The sequence below is a fragment of the Galendromus occidentalis genome, unplaced genomic scaffold (assembly GCF_000255335.2).
Source record: "Galendromus occidentalis unplaced genomic scaffold, Mocc_1.1 scf7180000076336, whole genome shotgun sequence".
Lineage (NCBI taxonomy): Eukaryota > Metazoa > Arthropoda > Arachnida > Mesostigmata > Phytoseiidae > Galendromus > Galendromus occidentalis.
The window spans coordinates 205,456-225,303 of NW_003804325.1; the positions used below are offsets into that span (position 1 = coordinate 205,456).

Genomic DNA, 19,848 nt, shown 5'->3' on the forward strand with positions numbered 1-19,848 from the left:
TGGGGAAATCGAGGCGCCAAAATAGAACGGGCCATCTCTGAGTTCTCGATTTTCGCTCAAAAATCGTTGTCAAGGTGTTATACGCGAAATCATACTCCAATAGGTGGAAAACCCCCCTAAGAGGAGACCAACTTGGGTCAAACAAGATCGAGGATACTCTCTCCATCGGGTTTCAATCTCCCTGGGGCGAATTCGGTGCTCGAAACGAATCCAGATGAGCGGAACCTATGAGGACAAAATTCGAGGCTCAGCGATACACTGAGGATCGCCGAGCTTCCCAAGATCAGTCCTCCACCTCTGAGCTTGAGAGACCTTGCATTCTCAGTTCACCATCCAGCTAGACATCGTAGCTTGCAATGACAACGGGAGATACTGACGATGAGCATGGAGCATAGCATTCGCATCAGAGAGCTCGCCTTCCGTGAAGCGGAATTGCTTCTCTATTTTGCAATATCGGATCGATTTTCGTAGAGCTATGCTCGAGTCGAAGAGAGGATTCACTCTACTCAGGTCTGTTATTCCATCGGGAGTGGCTCTGTTATTCCGACCACAATTCCCAAGAAGTAGTCGACGGGAATTTCTTCTGCTCCAGGATCCAGGTAGACGGATAACCAAAGATGAGAAAGCGAATCCATAGTTTCTCACCCATTGCACGAGATGCAGACCGAACGGATCCGATACGGAAATATGCGATAACGGGGCGGCTTCAACCCGTGACTCGCTCACCGCTCGCCCGACTTTTGCAAACATGCTTCGATTTGACCCAAGACTTACAGAACTCTTGTAGAAGAGAACGAAGTTTTCAGATGGCTGCACTATTTCGAACGCCACTGTAGATGAAGAGCTGGGTTTCTCGGCTCATGTGCACAAAACTGCGGAAAAGAGCTAATTGATACGCTCATGGCATCTGGCTGAGTACAATCTCGTCTCGAATTCCCGAGACCCATATTGAGCTCTCCATAGCATACGTGAGACCGATTCTTGACTACGATGGCCAGATCTGATATTCGTGAGGTGCCTGTGACGTCAATCATCGCGGAAGGATACGGATGAGGTCCCTGCGGACCCCCGCGAGTCGGTGCAGTTATCCGAACCATGGGCTCAATGTGATGCCAATCGTGGATCGCCGTTTCCATATTGACGGAACGCGATCTGCGTGTTGCGTCACGCTACTCGACAAACACTTAACGATACATCAACCTCGCACGCGGATACCTCCATGAACCTTTGCCGAATCAGCCAACGCAAAACTTTTTCTCATGAGAGATGAGACGATCTTAGCTACGGATGATGTACCCAACCAAGATGATCTGTACACATGGCGGTGAACAGGAATGCAACACTAGCTCCTCTGGGTTGATGGAATGTCAATGGATGAAGACGTTCACCTCATATCGATGGCGCGGTTGCCGTGGGGAATGCAGGAGGGGCAGAGTTTTTTCCGATGAGGCGCTCGGTTTGCCACAATCACCAACGTGGGAACGCTGTTGGTTGGAATCGACAATTCGCTGTTACGAATCCTGATAGCTCGACCCTGCTAAAGGATACTGATTCGGTTACCGCTCGCACTGAGCCGATGAATGTGCCTCCATCTCTCAACGAGGAATCGTCCCGTGGAGCAGGACCTGTCAGCAAGATGGCCCTTGGGCGACCCGTCATCTGGAAACCGACTCTCCCTTGCCTGCGATAGAGCTCTTCGACGGCGGCGGAGCATCGCGGACGGCTTTGTCATCGAAAGAGGGGTCTCGTCATCATAAACAGGGAGCCTTGAGTGAGGTCGCTCTTGCTCCCGGGATCTAGTTTCTGATCGAATGGTCGAATTGTTTAAGGATTCGGTTTCGCGTCGAAAATATTCCTATGTATATTGACCGGGAGACGGACGGATCCGTTCGCTCGTATTGCACCAGCTGCTTGCCGCGCCTCCAGCGTTTATTCAGTGCGCTTCCGGACTACGTAAAATGCTTCAAACCTCGACTCCGGTTTCCGCTCCTCGGGGACGGAACCATGAGATGGCGCCTTCCTGAAACATGACTTCCCGACTGCATTACAGTTGGTCGACTCGAAGTTTTCGCCTCGTCCGACGGTGTGGTGAGCAAGCTTTCGAACAATGGACGGTCGCAGTTTCCCTGAATCTCGAGACGGGGAGCCGGAAGGCGGGTACGTTGTGGTGTCAGATAGGAGAGATAGTCGGTCGTTGGTGGACGCACTGTCGAGTGAGGATACAGCACTTCTCGCATTGATAGAATTCACTGCGGTTCGCATTCCTCACGGTTAGACCAAGGCGTGCATGATTCGGACAATTTTCCACTCCGGGAGATCGTTTCACGGAATGATGTCGATCAAGATGGAGGCGACTGACCGAGAATCCGGAGAGGAACTATCGATCCATGACGTTTGCACGGCGGTCCGCGGGAGGAAGTGGGATCCAAGCCCAGTCCCATCGGGGACCTATAAATCCTCGGTATCCATTCGCGGCAGAGAAACTTCCTCGGTCATTTGCGGGACTTTCGAGGGATTGGAATCCGAGTCGGAATCTCAAGAAAACGGAAAGCCTCTCTTCCCGAAACTGTGCTTGATTTCGTAGACGTGATGCTGCTCTGACCGCGAAAACGCCGTTTTGCGCCCGAGATCTCCGACTCTGCCTAGGAATCACGAAGTTCCGCCTGTCAAGTTGGATCAAACGTCAGAGGAAAGCTCAGCTCTTAGGTGTCCGTCCGAAAAATCCTTCCCGTTTTAGAATACGATTGCTTCGAACGTTTCTGAGGTTTCTCCTCGCAGCGGGAGGGACCAAGTCTCCAATTCTAAGCGAGAGAGAAAAGAGAGGATCGGGGAACAGAAAAGCCTTTCGGCGAGCCACTCCTGTCAAATTATGCGTTTTCTGCCAGTCCTCCATCCTAATGGGTGAATGAACCCGATATCATGACGCCTTCATGGTAAGAGGTTTTGCTCGCTGCGGATTCACGGGGTGTGTTTTGCTCTCGATCGTCGATTTTCGTGCGAGATGTGTTTGCCCGGCCTCAGGGTCAATCGACGCTGATGCCCCGATGATGCAGCATAGGCGAGACGGGCCTGATCCAGGGGTACCAGAGTACACGAGCCACCTCTCTCTCGACCATGTTCTGGGATAGGGAGCGAGATCGAGTTTACTCGATCTGGTTCACTAACTCCCGATCGACAGGATCCAGACGAAATAGCCGCCGTAGTGGCGCAGCGTTGACAAACCGTCGAGGGAGTTCCCTCGTGGATTCGTTGATTTATAAATGAAGTTGATACAGACTCCGAGCATGGCGACGATACCAACACGAGAACGCGAGACGGATTCCGGTCGGATGTCGGGAGCTCTCCGTGCGAGATATCCTGCTCCACAGGGGGAGAGAGATCACCGAGAGACCGGGACTCAAAATGCGCTTCCAAGAGAATTATCTCCGAATTCTCTGCCAGAGTCCTGAAACAATCTCAAGATCCCTGAAATTGACATTTGGGACTCGGGGCGGAAAGCTCCTCTTGTCTTCTTGCCGAGTTTCATCATCTTCTGAGAGGGGGCCGCGCCGTACGCTGCTGAGTCGACGTTGCGAAAATCGCCCGTGCACACAGAAGAGTTGAGGATTCGACTCAGAAAACTATTCTCTGGAAGAATTCTGGCTTGGGAATGGTCCCTCGTGTGGGCGCTTAGCAGACTCTTTCCCTGAATTACGTTATCCTTCATTGAAAGAGTGGAAGGGCGTTCATTATACGCGATAGGGTCTGTGTGGAATGCAGGCGTGCCTCATGGGCCGTATATTTCGACTGGGACGACTTGAAACTTCTCGAGTTCTTCGAATGGAGCTGACGGGAAGAGCCCCCAGAAAGTTTCGGGATACTCGGAGCAGTCATTCTCGAGAGAGACAGCGTCAGTTCCCTCGTAGAGCAGACCACTCTAGGTCTCCTGGACGATTAAGTAAGCGGGTAGTTCGGTCGAGACACAGCTCTACCGCCGCGCCGCGGTATGGAAGGCGGGCCCATGGCTCGGCAAACAAGGCGGCGGGATTTAGATATACCCTTGTTGTGCGTGAGAAGAGTCCGAGATCATACGCCCCCGACTAGCATAACCGAGTAACACCGAGCCCTCAGCCTCGCTCACCGGAATCGCATGATCTTCAAGGATGAAGTGCGAGCAAGCACTGTTTTTGCTCCTCTTGGCACGGTGACAAAGCGGAAGAATGGGCTCATAGGAATCATATTCAGAAGGGCGAACTACTCCGAATACGTATATGTATTTCGGAACTTTGCAACGGGCACCTCCGCTCATTTCATGGGATGTAGATGCTCGGTTTCCGAGGACGCTCACACAGACGGCTCGAAACCACGGCTGGAGGAACTCGCAACGTAACCGAATGGAGAAAGTTCTCAGATGCATCAGGAGAAAGGTGCCACCGACTGTATGCTGATTCCGTCCAAGCGATCTTTTTCTCCGAACGTGATCTCATGCATGAATATGTGGATGTTCCCAGCCGGAGGCTCGGATTGTGGGAGAAGCTGATATCCTTGAGACGGGAATCGCTCCGAGGTCTGTATGATGAAGCCGTGATATTGGCTATTCATCGGCCCATCTTGCCACAGCGTGCGCCTGATGACTCGACGTCGTTACAACACGGACTCAAATCGATCTGAGGTGGATCCCAACTGGACCAGGGAGATGATGACTGGCCACAGGAAGGCGATGCGGACAAGTCCCGAGGAGAAGGTCTCGTAATTACCGAGCTCAAAATCTAGATGAGTCCAGGACAATACAATATTCTTTGGGAAGTATGTGGCCCTACCCCGCGGGAGCACCAAGTGTGGGGAACTGAATTCCTCCTTCCGGATAGTGTATCCGAGAGGTGGCTTGTCTAGCTACGGAATATGAGAGGACCTCCATCGTGGGGAAGGCTAACCAATTACTCGAGGGAAGCCCGCCTCCTCAAACGAGGAACAGGTCTTGAAATTGGCGAAGTCCCAGAGGAATGCAGGCGGAGGTGCCCGGAATGCGGGGTCTATTCAAGAACGCTCCACGATATCTTCCGTCTGGGGCGCATTGCTAAGGTCCCGAGGTAGACTAATTCCCTTCAGATATGAATCTCCGCAGGAGAACAATCGGGCTTCGATGTCCGTTTCAGGCCTTTCGACCTCAATGAAAGCAATCATCCGCGGGCCGCGAAACCTGACTCTGTCTCCTCGTATGATAGTGGGGGGGGGAGGGGGGAAGGGCTCTGGGAAGGAAAACTCTCGCTAAGTGGAAAGAAACTCAAACAATGACCGCGTGCCACAGAAGGACCTATTCGTGGAGCGTCTTGCTTTTGGTGAGGCAAAATTTGATATTGGTGAATGATGTGAGAAAAAAGCCATGTCATCTGCCCTCTGATCCTTCGATCAACCTCCACTTTGCAAGAGCCCTTCTCCTCGGGACCTCACCCTCGGGACCCTTCCCTCGCTAGCGAAGCTCCGTGAAGAAGTTTTTCAACACCAACAGACATTAACACGCGCTTTTCGGTCGAAGCTATACCCGGGACCCGCTTCGAGTCGATTCCTTCCAGTGAGCTAGTGAAGTGAAAGTTGTTCGCGCAACCTATGTGTTATGAAGCAATAATCATGCGATTATTGCTACACTTGATGCTGACGTCTGTCCTCAAAATCTGTACAACGAGTGCGGGCGATTCTTCCGAAAGGTAGAGGCCCTTACTCCTTGAGATTAGCCGTTTTGGTTTAAGTAATCTCTAGACAATTTGACCGGATGCGATTTGAGAAGTCGCTCCGAGCTCCGGATATCGTTCTCATCAACTATCATTCTCATTATTGATTTGTCGAATAGCCTCGACGACGCCCGCGGGGGGCTTCGAGATCCGGTGTTTTCTCGCCGTAAAAAACTAAGGAAGATTCAGAACCCTCTTCCCGAATATTACCGTCGAACTCCCTTGCTCCAGCCGAGGTCTCCTGCAGACCCATCATCTTCGCAAAGCGTGGGGGCGGAAGTGGAATTCGGTAATTCATGAGGATCCAATGGAATTCCACAGCGCAAATTTTAATATGTCAATACATATTTCGGGAGTTGAACCCACCGTATGGACGGAAGGGAGATTTCTCGACTAGAGCTGGGCTCGGCCAGAGCTTGTCCAAGCCTCTCCTGTACTTACGTCGCCGGTTATGAGTGTGATCCGGGTTACGCGAAGGCATCCGACAATGCATTAGACGTATGTATGTACACGAAAGTGCAGAATAAGAAAACTTCTCAGAAATTCGTTTTCCGCCTGTGATCATCTACCACGACTACATCAAAGTGGCCGTCGGACCTTGTTTGCTGAGTGACGTTCCGAGGGGGGGTAGAGACAGGTCAAGTCTATACGTGACGGATCCAACCGCCTTGTTCCTTCTCCCCAACGCAAAATATGAGTGCTCCGCGAGAAATGAGTTTGTCGTATACCAATGTAGCGATTCGGTTGGATAAACATTGCTGGCGGGAAAATTCCCCTTTGTGAGATGAGGTGCGAGCCGGCGAGTGTCGAGTGTCTTCGGACCAATCCCGCTATGTGGCCCACACTCCTTCTCGGCTCCTTTCCAAAGTTGATGAACGAGCAGGCCAACATTCGATAGTCTCGGCGTTTACTTGTCCGAAAGTCTTGATCAAAGTGAGCGCGCGCGGAGCGCCATTCCTCGGAACGCAACTCTTTGGCCGGCTGCCATTGCAGCATTCTTCAAACATTGCGTGACCTCCCGTGTTCAGGATAGTAGATAAAAACGGCTCTGGAGCTCTGCGACGGAGGAAATTGCTTCCGCTACGGCTCTATTCGCGATGAGGACTTCCTATATTATGACTCGCGTTGGACATTCGGCTTACGAGACAGTCTCCCGTCGGAGAGAACTCAAAGGTTGATATCTGCGTGAAGTTCCGATGAGAGTTCAATTGAGGTATAGGCCTCAGAGGGGGGTTCCCTCGCGAATCGAAATTATATCCGGTAGACTTTGACCGATGGAGCGTCTTATTCCCATCGTCCATTCGTCTATTCGCTCGCAATGCCCGAGGAAATATGAAGCCGGATAGAGCCCCTCTTCCCTCTCGCTGTGGCGCCTTAACGAATATTTCCGAAGGGAATATTCAATGTTTCGACGATGCATTGCGTCATATCGAAACGGAAGACCAATAGTCCGCTGCGTCGATCTCAATGGGAGTAAATACGACTGAAGCTTGGGACTTGGAAGGCTCCCGCATGAAGTCTCTCCGCTTGGTTAGTCCTTTAATTAGCTTCAACATCTCCAGAAATCGGAAGAAGTCTCAGCTCTTGAAAGCTACACTCTATAGTAGAGGATCGGGAGGCTCGAGTAGAATGATCACTGGCGATATTCGATCTCATGAAACGGAATGTTAGAGTGAGCGAGACTCGGGGGAGCGCGATGAACGATTGCTGTGCTTCCCTGGTCGTGGAACTGTAGGTGAGCGGGGGCGGAAATTTGACTCAAGAGAAATGGGGAAGGATTTCTCAACGCGCAATAATGAGCGCCTTGTCGGCCTTAAATAACTGCATTATTCTTCTCCGTGGTTCTTCTCTTTTCGGAGGAATCAACCGGCCAGTTCGTTCCTTCCGAGGTCGCAAGGCGTCGATGGTCGAAGTCACATGGTGATTTAATAAGCCTGATCTCTCGATCAGACTGCCCCCAAGATGCACGCCCCCTAGAATTCCGTTCTCGAGGGAGCCCCTCCGGGAGTACATAAGAAACAAATAGGTATTCGAGTCTCCGCCTAAAAAAATGCGGAGCTATTCATGTCTACACAGCCCACAACGAGTGAGGTTTCTCCAGACGCGAGCAAAGAACTTCCTGCCCAGGTACCAGGGGGAGCTTAGCCGATTGGCGTTTTGAAGCCCTTCGAGAAGTCTCTCGACAGTGGACGGCGGGAATCGAGTTTTCAATAATAATGTTCAATTGTCCATCGATTCCGAAGATTTCTCTCTTTCGAAAAGGATTCGAAGTATCTGCGGCTTGTTGATTCGCTTCCGTGAACCTTGGGACTGAGCTTGTCACAACCGGGCAGAGGAAAAGGTGGACAGGGGCCAAGAATGCAAGAAAATAAGGAAGAGGCAAGATTAGACGCCGATTAAACTTCAAGGGCCGAGCGTAGAAAGCCTACTGGCAAGGCCTCGATTACGATGCTCCATCCCACCGAACAGGGACCATACGAAGTCCCTGTCGGAGTCCTGATGAGTGTCTGGATAGGGGTCACCGGAAGCCTTAGGAAAGGTTTCGATCCCCGGGGGCACCGATGAGATGCGAACCTATTGATGCATGTGCTCAGCCCGCCGACCCATCCAGCATATTTCGGTTCGAATTCATTGATGATCAGCGGTAGAAAAACCTTATCTCCGACCTCGGATGGGGTGGGGGAGCCTTGCGCCTGAGTCTCGTTGAAGAACACGATTAATCTCGTTTCTCTTGACGACCCCCGCTGCGAGGGTCACTCAAATTGATCTCGTTCGGTCACATTCCTGGTGAGCGAGAAGGCAGGTTCTGGGTGGTAATTTGAGACTGGACATTCTTCGAAGCATCCCCGACTCGCGAGGGCTCTCAGTTGGCTTGAGCCTTGGTCGAGAGTAAACGTCTGTCGTCGGAGAAGCTCCGGAAAGATTCCAAATGCGGGCTGCGGTTCGAGTATCGCATTCTGCGAAAGAGTATTCGAATATTGAGGGCAGAGCTCGCCCATTCTTTTTCGATATTTATACTTGCGATGTCAGAGAGATGATCCGGAGCATCGCTTCCCTAATAGGACACCGAGGTCCACTTTTGGGGCATGAGAGAGTTTTTGAACCGCGTCGAGGACTTGCAGCTCAGTTCCCTAGGGCAGAATTCTCGACTCGATCACTTTTGCGGGTTGATATGGGTGGAAGAAGACATGTGGATGCTTTGAGAATGCTTGCTCCTCAAGGAAGAAACTCATCAAGTATATCTTCTCGACGGAGAGTCGGGAGCATTCCGTGAAGGGGAAACGTGCGATCAGCACATTGTTGCGCCTCATCTAGCTCCTATCTAGCTTCCCAACTGTTGCGTCTGTCCATGTCGAATCGGGAAAAATCATTTCTTTTTTTCGGACGATCGGCCCTTCAACCCCGGGAGACGCTCCAACTCAATCCACGATCCGACTCGCAATCGAGATCGGAAGACTAGTGCAGGACAGCGATGACCTCGGGTCCCGCAAAACGGGATCGGACGATGCTCCTCAGTGGAATATTGTTGTGAACTTCTTAGGCACCCCTAGAAATTACGACAGCCTGATCCACATCTGACATGCCGACAGAAGTTCGCAGAATGGGATTACATCACGAGGCTAGAGCAAGAGCTCGGGCTGAAGGGCTCAGAAGGCTGTAGCACCCTGCCGAATCATTACTCCGCAATGCTCTCGTTTGGGAGCGGCTCGCAATATTATGTCTCAACACCATGCGCGAATCCCAACCCGCCCCACTCCAATAGAAATCCTGCGGACGCTGTTGGACACAAAATATATCATTCGCGACGCGACGTTGAGGCTTGGAGCGTCAGCCATGATTCGCTATCATATACAAGGAGATTGGGATCTCTTCTCCGAGAAGTAGGCCGATTCACTGGGGATCGCGGTCAGTTGTCCTGGGGCAACCATTCTGGGAAATATTTACGCATTCTGAGATATGGCGACCCGAATATCACCACATCGTCTGCCGAAAGTCATCTCAGGAAGAGCGAATTTCTTGTGTACTCTCGTCGGTCTCCATCGTTCTACGGCTTCGCACGGGCGACGACTCCTCCTTTTGCGCTCCTCGGTTTCGGGGGACTGAGCATGAGAGTGAAAACTCGGAGATTGCTGCCTGGACATCCCCCGGACAGAGCGCTCAGATCGATATCGAAAAATTCCTATCGCGACCAACACTCACCGTCTACCCCGAGAGAATTTTCATTAACTGATGCGAGTTCGTGGACGATTTTCGATGAGCCCGAACGCCCCAGACGAGCTGCACTCACATGGCCGACGTATCGCTTTCGAGACCATTTCTGCGATTGAGGTTCCGAAGGAATCTCGGCGGAAAGCTTCGTGGTGGAGCGACGCTTGCGCCCCAAGTCTCGCCAGAGAAACGAACACGGTCGACGTCGGCGTGATGAATATACGATTCCGGATTCCATTGATTTTTGCGTCTCGTTATCTATCAGGCGTCGTCAGTTGGAGCCGTGAGAGATCCCCATTCATGTCATCGTTTCTGATTGTTCCCGCATTTTTACGCAGCTGGGATCATCCGGAAGACTTCGATATCCAGATAAGCACGTGAGTTCACGCCGATCTCAGGTCACCCGACGAAGCACTCTTCAGCTTGTCGGAATGCGGAGTTCAGGCGTTAGAATAGGGACTGAGTCCGCTGCTGCCCTTAACCCTGGGGAACAATTCATTCCCGGTGGGATTTGTGTTCGTCTACAGAGTGGAATAGGGTACGAGTTTCCACACCTCAGATGAGAGATTCCGACCCTGACTTCCAGGAGCGGAACTTCTCCACGTCGGGAAGCGATGGTGTCGTAGTTTCGTATTTTATAGCACCGTGCCGACTGTAGCGACATCGAGTTACTGTTCTTCCGACCGAACGCCGGCGCCGTCGATTGTGATCCTGATGCTGTCACGTGGGAGTCTCGAGAGCCAGTAAAACTGGGCAGGAGTCGTCCCATTAGGACATTATTCGTTACTGAAGGACCGTACAGAGAACTTTGCTCAATGGAATCAATCTTATGCAAGGTAGCTTCCCTGCAATAAACTCGCTTGCTGCACAGTTGGGCATGCATTTCTCGAGCGTCGCAAATCTTTCCCGCTCGATTTCATTCGTGAAGTCAGCATCCATCGTGCCGCGCTCATTTGTCGTCGAGCTTCACGCTCCACCTCGGTGCGCCGACAGACATTGGGAAGCGCATTGCTAGCCGAAAACGCTTTCTGAACGTCTCAAAACTTTAATATTGGAGTTTTAGAATCTCGCGTCCAACTATTGTCTTCTCTGCGCTCGTACCCTGCAGATAAGTGCGGGGTGGTCGTGGACCGAGAGATATCCCTGCGCGGTATTAGATTCTCAGTCTGTGAGGGAACTGCTTCTGTCGACGAGAGGAACCTTCTGTTTCCTGTCGTCTCGTCCTTTCGGCCCGCCGATTAGCTGGTCGCGCCCCTAGGAGCTTCACGAGCATATAATTCAACTTTCAATACAGTAAGAACGGACCAGCGAGCTCTATTTCGGGAGCGAGCTCCATGGGATGCGAGACAATATTTCTCGCAATGATGATTCCCGGTGATTTTTTTTTGTGAATGGCCGAAAGACCTCGCAGTCATATATCCCTACGGAGCCAGCAGTTCACTTACCAGCTCAAGTGTAAACCTTGCTCATTTCGTTCATTTTACGAATCAAGCGGCGCAGCCGAACCTGAAGTCCTTAGTTCCTGCGAGCATCCGGGCAAAACGCTTGCGGGCGGTACTTCACCCCGGAAGCTTGGCTGGCTGGGCTTCGCGGAACCGAAGCTCATGCAGGCGCGTCCTCCATCGAGAGCACCAGAATTAGCTTAGGGCCCAGGCCGAGGGTCAGGAGAGCAGTGAGAGTAGATGCGGATCGGAGAATTTGCAAGTCGTTTCCCTCCGCGTGCTCGGTGAAACAGCGACGAGATTCCTAATGGAATCGAGGTTTTCCTGGCGTTCAAACTCTTTTAATTATTGCAGCCTGTACGACGAAACTCGGGTCGCATCGAACCAATCGGTTCCAGTCTCCTCCGTGTCACATAGATTGTTTCTGCCGTCACCGGGCCGCTAATCCGCGGATATTCATCTCCTGATACCCCGACTATTTCTATTGAAACCACTCGTCTTACTGTCCGAGACTTTCGTAGTTCCTCGGTAGCTTAAGCTGAAGACTCAATCGAGGGTAGTGCCTCTGAGTACAGAGCTCAGGAATCTTCGTCGATGCATAAGCCGAAACGAGGCTCTCCGCTGCGAGAGAAGGTCCCGATTTTTTTCCGCTCACGGACTCTCTAAGGCTCTAAGGAGCATGCTCTCCAATTCTATGATACATGCGATACCCCGTACTCTTACCACCTGATAGGCTCGTGAGAAGACTCTCAGGCATAATTTGAAAGACGGAGACTCAGACTTGAGTAAGCTCACTCTCAGAATGAGCTCCAGATTTTGCGTTCATCTGTTCTCTTTCCCCGTGGTAAGCCATATCGTATGATATATTGAAACTTCCTAATCGTTCTCGGAGCCCCGAAAGGATTTGCGTGTCCGAAATCTCCGGGAGCTGTTGCTCACAGTCTCTTGGTGGCATTTCCCGCGCATGGTCATCGTCTCCAAGAGGAGGAACGAAAAACTTGGCAAACCGGATTCGAGCGCCCACGAAACCAGACATATTAGACTGCGGGACTATTGTTGGGGATAGACTCCTCTATCTCAGGCAGTGTGTCGAAGTGATGCAGACGACTGAGACTCTGCAGAAACGTTCTCGGAAGAGCTTTTCCCTTGGCTGAATGATTCCGGATTGAGAGATGAACAGAATATTCTGTGAATACCCTCAGCTATTTTCTGATAAAGCAGGGGATCAGATAGTCTAAAGCTCAATGTACCCCGAGGTACCCCCATCGATCGGGAGAGTCCGGATCGAGCGTATGATGGTCCGAAAGGCCATTGCCACCATGAAGCGAGATCCACTCCAATAAGTTCTCCTTTGACTGCCTCGAACCGTACCCACTGGGGGCAGCAGATAAACTCAGGAATGAGATGGAGTGGATGAAGTCTATCGATATGGACGTTTTGTTTGAGTCTCGCGTGTTAGAAGTTAGGTACCAGCGGATTTCACAGCATCACATGGCACGAGTTTCGTATGATTCATGTAACTTTTCGCCTCACAGGAAATATGGCACTGTTGCGGACCTCGATAAACTCGACAACACCCTCAAATCTTACGATCGTCGAGCATTACCCTCCGGATATAACAATCGTGAGTATTCTCGTCCTGTACAGGTGTCCAGAACTACATCGACGCGGATCCTCTTCGTCACGAGGGGAAATCTCAGTTTCAGGCGGCCCGACGAACGTGTCATGTGAAGTTTACATCCGAAGCTTCGGATCAATCAACCCAGCCACAATGGTCAGTGAGTCCCCCTCAGTTTGTCAGGATTTCAACGAGACCGAGTCATTCGCAGAGCTCTGAGCGTATCCGAGGCTGACGGCGTTTTTCACAAATGTCGTAGTCGCACGGAATGTCGAGCTCCGAGAATTCTGTCGGCAGAGAAGCGGACCAAAAACTCTCCCAGGCGCCGGCTCTGCGAGACTGAAGAGAGCTGGAGGAGACGATGAGGCGCGGTGCTCGCAAATTTCGTTAGCACAAGATGAAACAGCGCTCTTACTTGTAACTTACGAACAGCAAGGAAACAACGTCAACGCTGTCCTTAACGCCGCACAGAGACACAAAAGAGCGCGACAAGAACCGATGACTACATCGGCACATGACTTGCAGCAGGAAAGGCAGAATACGCGTTGCCGTGCGTTTCTCGCATCCGTTATTTCCTTTACTGATGTCGTCCTGCAGCAAAACACATGTGTTCTATCAAATGCGATGTTTAATGCTTTGAGGCCCGCGTCAAAGGGGAGATACGGGAACGAGCATCATAAATTTCCACAATCATTTGCGCTTCGAGTTACCAACGAGGTGGTCTGACGTCGTCTGAAGGGCGAATTGAAATTCGATACCTTCCCCGCTGACTTATCGAAAAATCGATTCATAACTAGCACCTGCAGGAGGCGTCTCGGTCTGGAAATCTGAGCTCATCGGAATCTAGGAGGAAGATGTTAATTTTGCGCTCAGTCGGATTTTGTTGTCACGGTGGAGCTCAGGACGGTCATCAAAACCCACGCTAGAAAGTTCCTCAACGTTTCTCAAGTATCTCAACGTATCTCTCAGAATCTGCAAGAAACGAGCGCATGGGGAGTTTCCCTGCCGTCTCCGAAGTAGGTCCGGTTCACAGGAACTTATGCACAAGTTCAGCCAAATTCACGGAACTCCGTCAGGAGGGGGACGCCTTCTGACGGCGGGGCCGGCGGCGTAATCTAGAGCGCGGAAAGATATTCTCGATGGAACGTCATCCCGTGAATATCTATGCAAAGGAGAACGAAAAATGTGGTGTAGGTACAGGCCACGCCAGGCTAGCCAGATTTCCCAGGCGGCCGTGTCGGACTCCCCACCAAATTAAATAGGAATGACTTATGGGCTTCCACCAGTGGAAAGTAGAATTCATTCTTGTCGCGAGAGGGCGGACGCGTGATTCAGACATCGGATGGGGGAACACTGCGTCTTCTACGCACGGAGTCTCCTGAGATATTTGAACGTTTGAGGGCGTCGCTTCTCGCATGGCCGCCTATTACGCAATCGAGGAAAACTTCAGGCCGATTGATTTTTTCTCGGACGCCTTCATCCGCGAAGATAACTTATAGAGTTCCTCGCTCGCTGAATGCTTGAAGGTGCATACAGGCTGGAGAGGAGGTTCTCAAGCGGATCCTCCATCGAACCGGTCGCTCTGCGGCTCCGAATTCTAGACATACTTCGGCTTCTCGTAGCTCCGTCAAACCATTAGAGATGAAAGGGTCGCTTTCGCATTGTGTTCTTTTTCGTCCAACAGTATTCATACACTGTGAGGGAATTCGTTTTGAATATGCAGATAGAACGCGTTCGGGCGAGAGAGAAGAATGTTCACCTCTCCCTCCGCTCCTCAGACCGGAACTTCGCTCCAAAAAGAATGCAAAGTAGCTCCCCATGAGCTAACGAGAACCCCGAATCGAGCGAGTGATGTCTCGAAAGAGTCCGGAGCGAGGTCTAATAGAATCGGATGAGCTGAATCCGATTTTGCTCGGAGAGGTGAATAGCCGAAAGTCAGAGAATCGTTGAAACTCAATCGCCTGTTGAGGATCCAATAGTTTGCGTCCTCTCATACGCCTTATCGAGAGACCTCGTTTCCATTCGCAGTTTGTGAGAAGAGTCAGTCTGCTGCTCAAACGGATAGAGAAAGAGAATTCAATTTGTCTGAAGAATCGCATCGGAGGTCTCTTCGCTCGGTATCGTGTCCTGTTGAATTTCTCCGTTGAACAAAACGCAAAAACTGCTCGCAGGATCAAGGACGTCCATCCTAGGCAGAGAAAATCAAGCAGATAATGCTCGGGAAGACACCATTGATGATGACGGCGACGACACGGGTATCAAACTCGAGAAAATGGCGTGATGACTAACATAAAAGTCCTCCGGTGATTGATCTGCGCTCTCGTGATGAGGGGTCGTTATGTCGGAACAGGCAGCTCCCAGCATTGTGTCGCAGTCGCGGACAACGAGTCTGGAGCTGATCACACTCACTGGTTATGACATCCAGAGTTACGAGCCCTCGACTCTGGTCATGTCTGGCTGTTCAGGCATCAACTGGTCCGCATTTCGCAAGTTATCATTAGGCGATCGACGTATCCATACGGCTTAGTCTTCGCTGAACTCCTTCGGAAAACTTTTCCGTTGCGCTCCCGATGTAGCATGCTTCGGCTCATAGACAATATACCATTTCTTATTTGAGCTCGGATCCCACGTCATCAGTGCTCTTTACAGCGTTTGTTCTTGGTGTGCTACTTGTGGGCAGGAGCGAGTTTCGACAGCTTGCGCCGATCTCCCTTGAAGAGATCATCCTTTGAGCCCCCTGGGATACCGCGAACAGACCCATCGGCGAAACGAGGCGAAGCGATGGGATCCCGAGGAAAACTCGCAACGACCACCAAAGGGAATTTCGTGCTCTTTCAAAAGCGACAGAAGCTAATTGTCTCCTCTTGCGATATAATTCCGTGGACTACACGCTGCCATAGAGAATGAGATATTTGCAGATGCTTTTCTAACCAATTAGGCTCCACCTATGTACGTCATCTAGCGGTTTTAGGACAGGGATTCCGCGGTTCAGATTCCGCCTCGCAAACTTCCCCCCAGCCAGGCCCCATTGGGGGTTCTTCCACTCCCTCCGTGTGCTTCATACGGTAACAAGTGAGGATTCCTGAGTACCGAGGCTCACGAACCGTGTCTTGTTCGGACGCATTCCCAGAGCTCCGTGAGAATTCCTATGAGGTATCATAGCTCACACACCCACGTCACTGCTCAAACTTCCTCAGGAAGCCTTTGGGCGGGTGATTTTTCCATTTCAGTATCGGCTGTCGAGGAAAGATAGCTCTTGGCGGGGCACCAATGCCAGAAATTGATTTATTCGGAGACTTGCGCCTTTGATCCTGGCTGGGAGTCAGTCGTAGTCATGAGGCCTGCCGCGGAGCAATGGAAATGTTTCCGCACAAGCTTGGGGCACGCTGCGAGATATACAGTAGATGGGGAGCTCGGAGCCCGGAGCCATCGGAACACTCTCGCAGGAGCCGTGTTTGTATTTTGATTCAATCGATCAATTCTGGTACATACGGTTTCCTGAATGAATCCAATTTGCTCGATCAATGCGGGCTTCATCCTGACTTTGTTCCTCTGATATTTGATTCCTCTGAGACTGCAGTCTGATACCTCACTTCCGAAATTCGTTGGGACTGTCTTCTTCTTTACTGTCTATCAGCCGAGACTAGTGTTAAGGGAATTTCTGCAGAGGACTCGGCTTCCGTATACAGAGAGGCCATTTTTGGTCGGGACTTTTTTTGCCCCCCTTCCCTTAGTCTCGGGTCTGTCTCTGGAACGGCTGGATTAAACCATGTGAAATAACCCACCAATCAAGAGCTCTCGCTGAGACTCGCGCAATTTCGTTCCCAGCGGGATCGATCTCGGCCGACTTCACCTGTGCCGTGCAAAAAAATTGAGGTCTCCGTGTCCCTGGGAAAACAACGAAAGGGGTAAACTTGGGGTTGACAATCGGGCACTAAATCTTCGGTCCCTCGTGAAACCGTGTCGATAACTCCGCACGAAGCCGATGGCGAACACTGCTCAAAATGAGCCAATTCACCCGATTCAGAGGTTGGCAGCTCGATCGGACGACTTTTTTCTTCCCCTGAATATCCCCCATCGGAGCTCACCCCTTTGAATACGGAACACCCCCCAGAAGCGCCGATACCGCGTTCGAGCAATTCCGACGGGGGATGTTCGAGGGAAGAAAGAAGTCCTCAGATCGAGCTGCCAACCTCTGTTTCGGGTAAATTGGCTCATTGTGAGCATTTTCCGCTAAAAATTTTCGAATTCGGCCTCGTTGCGGAGTTATCGACAGGGTCTCGCGAGGGACCGAATATTTGGTAAATTTGCCCAGTTTTCAACCCAAAGTTCACTCCTTTCGTATTTTTCCCGGGAACGTGGGACCTCAATTTTCTTTTCAAGACATGCCTCCGCCAGGATGTGCCCGATTTGTCCAGCGGTTCCCTAGCTAGAAGCGTTTTCGTGGAGCAACGAGAAAAAAAGTGACCGATGATTCCCAAAACGCCCCCAACAGGTGAATTCGGCCGAAGTCAGAATTGTGGACAGAATTGTGCTAGTCAGAGCGAGAGCTGTTGATCGGTGGGTCATTTCATGTGGTTTTATCCAGCCGTTAGACTAGGGGGGGGAAAGTCCCGACCGAAAATATACTCCCTGTGGAGTAACGAGAGGGGAGATACTTTCCCGACGACTTCAATCCAGCCTCTTGCCTCCCTCGAGACTAGTCAGGAGTCCATTTTCCGGAGCTCGGCAACCCGGAGCTCGACCCACGGAAGCTTCACACGTACGGTTTGAAGCCAAGTGCCCATGGATAAGCGGGAGCAGGGACATTCGTGAGCTGAATCGACGTGAATCGCTGAATTGAGCGTATCCTTCACGTCTCTTTTGACGGGACTCGAACCGGAACCGCAAATACGGTTCCATGATATCGATATGCACCAGATGCGAGCCTGGAAGCTCGGGATAAGCTAAAACTTTCGTGATGTGGAAGGAAAGCTCTTGCGTCTGCAGAATAAGACACATACCTCGATCTCTCGGGACCTCCATCCAGAGATGCGGTCGCGCTTCCGCAGCGGCAATACGAGATCGAGAAGCGGTATTTATACCGATCATGGGCCGAATATAGGCTCCTCAGATCATTCGCTCGTCTTCAAAGCTTCATCCCGGAACCAAACCCGAGGGCTTGGAGGCGTGGAAGCGCCGCTCGCTATCGCGAATCAGCATCTCGGAATTTTGGACCTGTCCGAGGCTGGCGCAGGCGCTCTGGTCGGACTTTGAGAGGCTGCTCGGACCGGGAGCCACGCAGAGCTCAGACTTGTTCCAGCTCAGAGCTTCGACAATGTTGAACGAGTTATCTTAGATCCTAGATCAAGCAGGGATGGGCCTCTGGGGGAACTTTTCTGATGGCATGGAAGCGCAGTTTCTTGGAACAGCGAAGGAGGGCACAAGGGATATTCGACAAATTCGCAAGAGCTAGCGGGATGGACTTTCATGTCGATTCGGCAACGAACCGTTTCGGCGTCGGCGCAAAGACGGGCAATGAATATTCAATTGGGGACACTCAAATGTTGTGCATATCGGATGGTTCTGGAAATCCTAATTAACGCAGCGCGTTATCACCCGCCTCGTACTCATCGAATATCATTGAGTACGCGGAATCTCTACTTTGCGCATTGCGCTATGCATGAGGGGGTTTCTCATAGAGGAGATCTTTTCTGTTAGAGGTGGGCTGTCAAAGGTTTGAATCGATCGACCGGATACGATTGGGAAAGCGTAGCGAGCACACCGACGTAATCACTGGTGGAGCGGGGGACGATACCGGCTATCTGGTCGACCGAAATATGCCCCTCGGCGATATTTGATTGTAAATAACGCAGGTTTATCGAACCTCGGGAGCTATCCACGTATTCGAGCTACTCCGATCCCAGCGAGACTCTCAGCACCCTGACAGGAGACAGCCCCGATTCCCGAGGCCGATGGATCCATCGGAGTCATCAAGCATCTATATACATCTTCTTAAAAATGGAAGTCCACAGAAATCCCGTTGTGTCGTATGGACTCTATTAATATTGAACACATACTCTAGATATTTCAAGAGGACCTTCAAGAGTCTCCCTGGTACCTCCCCGGCACACGAGATCGACGATGCCGCTTCTAGATTTTACAAATTCAACGATTTTACGTGATTTTCCCTACTTCGTTGTTGTTGACGATGGATTTTTCCCTACTTCGTTGTTCCTGACGATGGATGATGATGCTCGATGGTGCTCATGAGTCACTACGAATACCTGATCTCGATTCTTTGGCTCCTTCGGAATGGGTGGAAGGGCTCCTTCAGAATGGGCGCTTCCTTCGTAACGTTCAAGCGTACCTACTCGACTTACGAGATCGTGATCTTTTGGTGCTCTCCGTCTCCGAGATGATTTCAAGCCGCTTCTAATTTATGCCTGATCAACTTAGTGAACTTTATTAGAGTGCAAGATTATTTTCAGGCTCCTTCGGAACGGGTGGAAGACAAGACGGCTTTCTGGAGCCCTCTTTGTGGGTGGGGAATCATTTTCTAGATTTTCAGAATAGTTTCCTCAGAGCGGGTTGGTAACCGTTATCAGTTATCAGGTGACCTCAGAGCAGGGGAAAATCTTTCTCAAGTTTTTTCAGAATAAGTTCCCTCAGAGCGGGGGGGCAACGGGTCCTGCATCGAACTTCCGCTTAGTAAGACATTTCCCTATACGGAAAAGCGGGAAACGGGAAAGTGGGTAAACGGGAAACGGGGAAACAGGAAAACGGGGAAGCGGGGAAACGGGAAAGCGGGGAAACGGGGAAGCGGGGAAACGGGAAAGCGGGGAAACGGGAAAGCGGGGAAACGGGAAAGCAGGGAACCGGGAAAGCGGGG

The 19,848-nt window shown here is 51.3% G+C and overlaps 1 protein-coding gene across 1 annotated transcript in view; it reads left to right on the forward strand.

The window, feature by feature from the left end:
* The first annotated feature begins 12,787 nt into the window (after positions 1 to 12,787).
* The window catches only part of LOC100903775 (glycine receptor subunit alpha-2), a 12,822-nt gene continuing 5,761 nt past the window's right edge, over positions 12,788 to 19,848 (forward strand). The window contains exons 1-3 of the mRNA XM_018641850.1: positions 12,788 to 12,798; positions 12,895 to 12,983; positions 13,066 to 13,133. Of these exons, the coding sequence (XP_018497366.1) occupies positions 12,788 to 12,798; positions 12,895 to 12,983; positions 13,066 to 13,133 (168 nt within the window). The remainder of the gene's footprint in view (positions 12,799 to 12,894; positions 12,984 to 13,065; positions 13,134 to 19,848) is intronic.